At 41.5% G+C, this 10,221-nt stretch overlaps 1 protein-coding gene across 1 annotated transcript in view; it reads right to left on the bottom strand.

The window, feature by feature from the left end:
- Positions 1-10,221, bottom strand: part of LOC101857972 (focadhesin) — a gene marked incomplete at its 5' end in the record, with an annotated part of 114,263 nt that overhangs the window by 93,602 nt on the left and 10,440 nt on the right. The window contains 2 exon segments of the mRNA XM_035971712.1: positions 218-392; positions 8,801-9,063. Of these exon segments, the coding sequence (XP_035827605.1) occupies positions 218-392; positions 8,801-9,063 (438 nt within the window).

Raw genomic sequence — 10,221 nt, 5'->3', positions numbered from 1 at the left:
TGGGGGGTGGGGTGAGAATGAGAGATGGAAAGGAGACAGAATGAAAGAGAATAATTGTACATGTATTAATAGGAAAAATAGGGCGGGGGCAAGGGGAAAGACCTAAAAAAAAGACTTGTTTTTTTTATTTTGAGTCAAGGTCCAACTCTTCATTAACAACATTCACTCAACTCAGTCTAGTAACACAACAAACAAACAAACAAACAAATAAACAAACCCATAACGCGGGTCGCCGGGTCCTCCTCCGCTGCACTGCCGCCAGCCTGTCCTTTTGAACTTGCCATTCGCACGGGCGTCTCGGACATTACACGGGTCAGCCGTCCGTACAGGCTGCTGATGAGCTGAGTCTGATAGCCCAAGGCCAGGACATGCTGGGAAAGAGCGGGCTGCTCCTGGTGTGAGCAGGGCGCGAAAACAGTGTGGTGAATTAAGAGTTGATTAATAAGAAATGGCGTCCCGCATGGGAATTACATAGGTATCCCTTTCTCGACATACTGCGGTATAAGAGGACGAAAAAGGTGAGGTACAGCAAAAGTAAGTAAAAATCGTACGTTACAGAGATACGTCCAACCACAATATCAGTTCGTTGTTGGAAGTCTTACTCTGAAATGGGGCCGTATTCCCGAACGCATCAACAGCATGGTTCTAATGATCTACCATAGCCATCAAGATCACCTACGAACCAACCGATACTATAAAAAATAACTATCCCTTACCCAAACACATCCAAAGAGCACTTTTTGGTTATCATCAACACACACAACCATAAAAACAAACACAACAGCAACATCATCCTCATCATCGTCATCGTTACCCTCATCATCATCATCATCATCATCATCATCATCATCATCATCACCATCGATAACAACATATTCACAGATCTCTTGGGGGTTCTATTGGTTTAGAGGTTAAGGTGCTCGTTTCTCATTCAATAGGTCCCGGGTTCGAGTCCGGATACCGACAGAAAAATGTTCTCCTTTCACATCCTTTCCTGCTCTCTAACAATGTTCTATCGTCTGCTTTCGTCTTCACTTTCTGCCTCCACCCCTCACCTCCTTTACCCCCTCCTCTGGGCTCCTGACTCTTTCTGCAGTCTTTCTACTACTGCTACTCCTTGGCTCCTTCTGATTTCTGTCTTTCAGCCACACCTCTGAATCTTATGGTAGGTAAGAACTACACCTAGCCTTCTCGGAAAACGGCGAAAAATCTCGGAGGTCCCGTATGCAAGTTGCGCACGTTAAAGATACCCGATAAGATTAAGCTTTGGCCGCCTCACGAGCAAAATTCAAATATTCCGGCCTTGAAACGCTTACAAAAGAAATCTCTTTGTGTGGCCACTGTTAGAGTTATTCAACACCTGTCGGCGTGATACAGATGAGGAGAATTCCGCTTGACTTTGAGATGGTAGGAATATCCGAGCAATCTTGGAAACTTAACAACACTTTAACAAATATTCTCACGGTTTGCAGACAGGTCAACTTTTCAAAATAACTTCCGTTCCATTCAACCTTATTTCAGGAGGTCAATAGCGCGATATGTTTCGGTCAGTGCTTCACATCAATTCTATGGCCAGCGGGCAACTTTGCCACAGTCAAGAACATAGGATTTTAGTATTGCACACCTGTCTATCTACTATCTATCTGTCTGTCTATCTATCTATCTATCTATCTATCTGTCTGTCTTTCTGTCTGTCTGTCTGTCAGTATGTCGGTCTGTCGGTCTATATTACCAAATCGATCACTACTAGGCGACAGCGCACACATTGTCAAGCACTGGTAATAATAGGAATACTCTTTAATTTTAGTAACCGTTTTACGACACTTGCAACACAATAAGGTCATGTAAGTGCCGAAGATTAGAGGTGTTACAAGAGAATAACACAGAAAAAGGGAGAGGAGGTGAGATCAGAACGTTTGAGCAAACCACACCATAGCACTCGCCAACAATTCACAAACGAACTCTTTGTTCCAATGCAACGTAGCCAGTTACAAACGGTGCAGATGTGTAACATTTTTAACACATACACACCTATGGCAACTGGAGAAGTGACAGATACTTCGACAACAATGGGCAAATGAAAAGAAAATAGGGGAAAGGAAAGAAGGGAACAAAGAATTGCTGCTACATCTTGTAAACATAAATCCATAGTCAATGTAAAATTATGTAGACAGCTTTTTGGTAAGTAAGCAATTTACGGCACTTGCAACACAAATAGGTCATATAAGTGTCGAAGAATAGAGGTGTTACTAAAGAGTAACATACCCCCCACCCCCCGAAAAAAACCCAGTTAAGAACGATAGATGTTTGATAGCAACGAAAGAGCAAACCACACCAGCGTACCCACCAACCCCCTTAGTTAATATATGAAGGTCAAACTTCAATAACAGTGAAGAAAAGAAAAGAGAGAATTACTTCTACATCGTTGTAAAGACACGTCCACATTCTATGATTGTCTAAGTATGTAGACAGAGACGGAGGCGTTCTGGTGGTGAGGCATAATTTATTAATTGGCTTCCTCACCTGGCTCACGCTGAGATATGAGCCCGTTAATCTGAAAGCTAAATGACAGCCCATGAGTATTCTCTTCTCTTTCTTTTTATACAGCACTTCTCAAAGTTCTTGAGTTTTCGTAGGAGTTTTACGACACTTGGAATGCAACACAATAACTTCATAGAAGTGCCGAAGATAAGAGGAGTTACAAGCTAGTAACAAATACAAAAAACGACGGAGGAGAGAAAAGGAAGACATGTTTGATAGGAAAGACGGAGTACACCACACCAGAGCACCCGCAAACCACCCAGACTCATCGAGTCTTTTTCTTTTATCTAATACTGCACTTCTTAACGTTCGTCCTAGCTGTTCTCGCGAAATCAACCGGACGAAACACAGAGAAACATTTTTGTTCTAAAAATGTTTAAATAGTTTTATTCACATAAAACTGTCTGAAAATGTCCAAAGACCCTCTTCATTAAAATATCAAAAGAAACTATGTAATATCAATAAAAATTGCACCATCATTGGCAACAATATCACTTTTTTGAACAACAGAAACAATCAAAAACAAAGACAGAAGTAACAATAGTAATATCATTAACAACAACAACAACAACATCCGTCGGTGGCATCTCTTGGGGAGGATTCAGGGAGGTTGGACTGCCTCACCCGCTACCCAAGGGAGGCGGTGGCCCTGGCGAAGAGCACGCTCTTCGGGGCACCGAACATTTCGAACGGGTAGGCTACCACACACATACACACAACAACAACAACAACAACAACAACAACAACAACAACAACCCAGAAGGACGTGGTGACTCTGGCGGGAAGCGCTCTTCTCGGGGGGGGGGGGGGGGGGGCTCTCGTGGCCTAGAGGTTAAGGTGCTAGCCTCTCATTCAAAGGTCCCTGGTTCGAATCCGGGTAGCGACCGAAAATTTTCTTCTCTAAAATTGTCTCCTTTCACCTCCTTTCCTGCTCTCTAGCAATGTTCTGTTGTCTGCTTTCATTTCCACTTTCTACCCCCACCCCCTCACCTCCTTTGCCCCTTCCTCTGGGCTCCTGACTCTTTCTGCAGCCTTTCTACTGCTACTCCTTGGCTCCTCCTTACTGCTGTCTTTCTGCCACACCCCCTGATCTTCTGGTAGGAAAGATCTACACCTAGCCTTCTCGGACAAGGGCGAAAAATCTCGGAGGGCCCGTGTGCAAGTTGCGCACGTTAAAGATCCCTAGGTGGTCTAAAATCGATAAGAGTAGGCTTCGGCCGCCACCCGGGCAAAATTCAAAATTTCCTACCAACTGAAAATATTAGGAGTGTCCCGCGCGCTCATATGACCTATGCAGTTGCGAGCGCCGTAAAACACTTTACAAAAACAAAAAACAAAAATCTTCTCGGGGTGGCAGATACGTGCAAAGGAGACAATAATAACCAGAACAACTGGCTTTGTTGTCCTCAAAACCCGTTGGCCACACACATACATAAACACACAAAAACATACACACATATATACACACAAAAACACATACACCACACACACACACACACACACATGCGCGCGCGCGCGCGCGCGCCGCATACCATCATCATAAACATTAAAAAGAAAAACACAACCGACAACAATATTATCAACAACTAAGAACTCTTTGCGGTCATTGGAGCAGTGGGAGTTTTCTTGCTCTTTTTTACTCGGAATGTCTCCCACCCCTTCCTGTGTTTACGTAAAATGTCCATTCGTTTCTTCTTCAAAGAATTTAATAAATAATATAGTACTAGAGCTGGTGGCAGTGATATCCCCATGGCCGTATGCCCCCAATTTACAATATTAACATAAGCCCCTACCCCTCTCCTCAAGAGATCTAGAATTTCAATATTAACAAACCCCTGCCACCACATTTCAGGGCACGTTTGCAAATTTCCCTCAAGACCGTCTGCACGTCTCCGCGTGTCTCGAAAAGTACATTGTACTTCTGTTGAACTGCATTGGTTCTTGCATCAACGCTCAGCATCCCAGAAAGGGCACACGCAGCCCCCGTTCGTTTACGTTGGTGACGTCATTTTCACAATATCTAGTACTATAATACCTTTTGTGTGTGTTTAGTCTTAACAGCCAACAAATAATATTTCAAAATCCGCACCTGCAGTTTTACATGCAACTATGTTCTGACTAGATTCTAGCCAAGCCTAGTTGTGATCGAAGAAGCAGAAAACACCTTTCTTACTAAGTCACATAATGTTATGTCGGTCGTCACACCACATACTGAGAGTTGGACTTAATATTTATACAAACGTATTTTTCAAATGTTTAGTCTCAGCAGATAACAATTGACGTTATACATCAAAACCTGATTTTTTGTAATTTCACATTCAATTATGACAAGATTCAAACCAAGCCTTATGTGATCCGACAAGCTGAAAATACCCTTATTACTTCAAGCGATAAATTTAACTTTCTTTGTTAGTTGATAAGTCGGTCGTTACACTCTCATGGTATGGCATAACTCACTTTTTGTGTATGTCTAGTTATTACAACAAACAACCTTGTATTACATAATCTATTAATGTTTATATCTAGACGTAGAAACCAACAAATACTATTGTATTACAACCTGAATTTGCAGTTTTAGGAGCAACAGAGCACTGACTGAACTTTAACCAGGCTAAGTTGAGTTTTTTTTTAATCCGTTGTTATGTCAGTCATTACAATTGCCCAGTTGTAACCACCAACGCACTATTGTGTTTCATTATAGGTGTAAGCATTTTATAAGCTTCAATGTTTACTAAAAAGATAAAGGAATCTTTATTTCTTTGTTCTTCTACTGTTTTGATTAACTTGCCAGATCGGTCGTTACACTCTTAGTATCAATTATAAAGTAAAAGCTTTTGTCTACGCCCAGTTTTGACTAACTTGTGCGGTCGGCCGTTACAGATTTAGTATTGGTTACAACTGAACAGATGTTGGCCATGCCTAGTTGTAGCCACCAACACACTATTGTGTTTTATTATAGGCGCAAGCATTTCATAAGCTTCTTCTTAATAATAATAATAATAATAATAATAATAATAATAATAATAATAATAATAATAAATAGCATTTGTATAGCGCATAACCCCGCTCGACAGCACGCTCTATGCGCTTTACACTATATTATTACCCTAGCACACCATAGAACACTCAGAAACATTCTCAGCTTCCCGGGAAGCATACTTCAGTGCAAGCAGCTGATTAAGCGCTCAAACACAAACAATTTGACAAGATCTTTCACTGTCTATAGCTGAGTACCCATTCCCATCTGGGTGAAGTGAGGAAAACCCGTGTAAATAGCCTTTCCCAAGTACACAACGTCGGGTCCCTGACAGGATTCGAACCCACGACCTTTCGGTAGCGAGTCCGAGAGCCTAACCACTAGGCCACCGACGCCACAGTATTCCGTAACAAGACTAAACTCTATCCAAACCTAATTGGCTTTAAAAACCTTGAAACCATCTTTATTTCTATGTAAATAATGTTTTGACTAACTTGTGCGGTCGGTCGTTACACTTTTAGTATTGGTTACAATTGAAATTTTTTGGTCTATGTTGAGTTGAAGCCACTGCAACACTATTGTGTTTTATTATAGGTACTAGCATTTCATAAAATTCTTTACAAGGCTAAACTCTATCCAAACTAAAGTGGGCTTTAAAAACCTTGAAACAATCTTTATTTCTATGTAACTCTAATGTTTTAACTAACTTCTGCGGTCGGTCGTTACACTTTTAGTATTGGTTACAATTGAAAAGATTTTGTTCGTGCCTAGTTGTAGCCACCAGCACACAATGGTTTTTTATTATAGGTGTAAGCATTTCATAAGCTTCTTTACAAGACTAAACGCTATCAAAACCTAATTGGCTTTAAAAACCTTGAAACCATCTTTATTTCTATGTCCCTCTATTCTGTTGAATAACTTGTGTGGTCGGTCGTTACACTTTTAGTACTGGTTACAATTAAAAAGATTTTGTTCGTGCCTATAGTTGTAGCCACCAACACGCTATTGTATTTTATTAAAGGTGCAAGCATTTCATAAGCTTCGTTACAAGGCGTACCTCTATCCAAACCTAAAAACTTTGAAACCATCATCATTTTTAAGTCCCTGTAATGTTTTGACTAACTTGTGCGGTCGGTCGTTACACTTTCAGTATTGGTTACAATTGAAAAAAAAAAAGGTATTTGCCGAGTTTTAGCCACTGCAACACTATTGCATTATATTAAAGGTACTTGCACTTTATAAGATTCTTTACAAGGCTAAACTCTCTCCAAACCAAAGTGGGCTTTAAAGACCTTGAAACCATCTTTATTTCTAGGTAACTCTAATCTTTTGACTAATTTGTGCGGTCGGTCGTTACACTTTTAGTACTGATTACAATTGAAAAGATTTTGATCGTGCCTTGTTGTAGCCACCAGCTCACTATTGTGCTTTATTATAGGTGCTAGAATTTCATAAGCTTCTTTACAAGGCTAAAGGCTATCCAAACCCAAGTGGGTTTTAAGCACCTTGAATCCATCTTTATTTCTATGTCCCTCTAATGTTTTGACTAACTTGTGCAGTCGGTCGTTACACTTTTAGTATTGGTTACAATTAAAAAGTTTTTGAGAGTCCATGTTTAGTTGTAGCCAAGACGGAATAAGACAAGACGGGACAACTCTTCTTTACGTCATGTGACAAGCGCAGGCCCCTCCCACTTTTGCTGCTGCGCGTATAACTCGCTGGAGTGGCGATAGTTTACATTGGTTACAATGCAAGGCTACTGATCATCTTGGGCGGTATGTCTAGCCAAGGCCTACTAAAATTAATATATTTTAGCCCAGAGAGAGAGAGAGAGAGAGAGAGAGAGAGAGAGAGAGAGAGAGAGAGAGAGAGAGAGAGAGAGAGAGAGAGAGAATTTAATGAATAAACGTAGCCTATCTAGATATAGATCTAGAATCTAGGATCTAGAACCTAGGCTCTAGATCTAGACGGTCTCGATTTTGTTATGCACCCAGCCAAGCCAAGAGTGTGCAGTTCGGAAAGTAGATCTAGATCTAGGCCTCTAAGTGGTTGGCGAATGACCGAAGGGCGACTCTTGACAAGCGGTATGACTGTGAATTGGCGGAGACGCTCTAGATCTATATTATGCAACTTGATTCATACTATCATATCAACAGTAGATAGAGCCTAGATCTACTTAAGCTTCTGTGCTAGTTTCAATGGCTTCTTTTTCGGTGCACCTGTACAATTATGGTTCCGTTTAATGTTTACATGACGGCCATTATTGTCATGTGGGAGTGAATCTATATCGAGATCGAGATCTAGATTTAGATCTAGATCTAGATATCTCTAGATTCTATCTAGATTCTATCTAGATCTAGATAGCCAAGATAATCTATTTCTAGATCTAGCACACAGCTAGATCTATCTAGATCTAGATCTTGATTAGATCTATAATTTTAATTCAGTTTAGATCTACATCTAGATCTAGATCTAGATTCTAGATATCTATAATCTAGGCCTAAATCTAAATAGGAAACACGTAAAAATTACTACAGGGGCACTTAGGCCTTGAGTGATTTAATGCAAACGGGACCGCTATTATACAGGAGTGCCATTGTTTCTTAGCTTCAGTTCATGATAATTGATTCTGACATTAGGGAACAGCTCGCTGTGTAGTTAATCTAGATCTAGATCTAGTCAACAGTTAGGTTGCTGGACTCTAGCAGTGGCCGTATCTTCAGTTAAAAAAATATCCATTCTATTGTATATTCTGTTAGACAACAGTTCATTGCAGAGCACCACTGGCTGTTCTGTCTTTTTTAAACTGTAAGATCTAATCTACTTCTACGTTTCGTATACTCCTAGATCTACATTATCATGTCACTGAACATGTTCAACCCACTGCTGTTTTCCGTTTATAAAAACCTTAAATTTCTCAACTCACTATATTCAAAATGTGAACAAAAACCAGTCAAAAAATATACCAAACAGTTTATATGAAAAAAACCCCAAGGCAAAAACTGCCATTATGAAATTCAAAGTAGGCAGCTATTTCAGCGAGTTGAACAGTGTGCTCTTTCTCCCTGTCGTTTGTTTACGCTTTAAACGCGCAGCTAGCTGGTTACCAAGGAGAGCCAGTTGGAACGAAAATGATGCTGTTGTCCCGTCTTGTCTTATTCCGTCTTGGGTTGTAGCCACCACCACCACCACCACCACCAACAACAACAACACCAACAGCAGTAAAAAAAACAGCCCTTACAACAACACCAAAAAACGACAAAACGAAACCAAACGACGTACCATCGACCGCGCCACCAAACGTCCGAGCGACGTAAAGTCAACCAGACACGTTTGTAGAGAGTTCAGAAGGAGGCCCGCTTCAGTCTTCACGTCAGACACAAAAGTCCGCCCAAGTCTTCCCGCACTCTTCCTCATCTCCTCTCGGCCCGAGGGAAGGCACAGGATCTCCAGAACCGGCTGTACCAGAGCGGCTATACACAGACAGCCGGCCGTAGAGGTGGAGTAGGAGTCAGACGAGACGCTCTTCTCAACCATTACGCGGGCTGCAATATAGGAGACAATAACTACAGTAGAACCTGACCTGCTCTAACGGTCACCTGTACAAGGCAATCAACGGTACAAAAGACCACTTCCCATTTCTTCCCTCGTGTTTGTTTATGTGTATGTGTGTGTGTGTGTGTGTGTGTGTGTGTGTGTGTGTGTGTGTGTGTGTGTTTTAACATTTTAATGACACGGTGTAAGAGTAAGGAGGCTGTCTATTAGAAGTCAATGCCGACTGTATTTTGAAGATGGTTTGAACACCTTATTGGCGGTAGGTACGCGGCTGCAACTGGTAGATTTTATTTCTCTTCTTTCCCTAAATCGAGCCTGTAAAAGACGACCAACCACTGTCGAGGAAAAAAGTGGTCATCCTAGACAGGTGGCCCTCTTATATAGTGAATCTAAATAATGTTGGTGTTTTTATATTCCCAAAGACACATTTTAGATCATTAAGGAGGTGGACTTCGAACCTGTCCGTTGGGGGCCAACCTTTTGTTTTAGTAGTAGAGGTTTTACGGCGCCCGAAACTGCATAAGGTTATATGAGCGCCAAGGGGTGGATGTCAACAGAGACACCTTTACAGGGAATCAGGCTTACTCTGCTCACTTCTCTAGCTTCAACAGCACAAAGTCTGCTTCGACTATCAAGGCACCCCGGAAATAGCGGGTCACAAGAGAGTGACAAAATTACAAAAGAAGTAGAGGGAAAAGGACGATAGTAAGGATGAGGAAAGAAAAAGCAACAGTTCCCAGTTATAGTTCATGCTCAGTTATGAGCGTGACATTGTTGAATCAGCCCATTTATAATTCTATTGTGCATAAGAACGAGAAATTTCCCCCCTTTGGGAATGGCCTAACGACACTTCAGTCAGTGGCACTGCCCCGGGGGGTTGGGGGCTAACCTGGACAGAAAGGGATAACATTCCCTCCAGAAAGACAAAGAATCGTCTGCCTGCAGGCAGAGAAACGAACACAAAAGTGTCGTAACAATTCACTCTTTTTTATCTACAAACATTTCGCTGCGTAGTTTGCGCCCAATGGATGGCGCTTAAATGAAGGGCAAACCACCAGTCTCGACACAGCTGAGTACACGGGACACCTTTCTTCTTCCCCCCAAAAACAACAACAAAACAACAACAACAACAATTAACCCCCCCCTCC

Source organism: Aplysia californica, unplaced genomic scaffold (assembly GCF_000002075.1).
Source record: "Aplysia californica isolate F4 #8 unplaced genomic scaffold, AplCal3.0 scaffold00487, whole genome shotgun sequence".
Taxonomy (NCBI): domain Eukaryota; kingdom Metazoa; phylum Mollusca; class Gastropoda; order Aplysiida; family Aplysiidae; genus Aplysia; species Aplysia californica.
The sequence above is the reverse complement of the archived record's forward strand: the minus strand, read 5'-3'. Positions and strand labels throughout refer to the sequence as shown.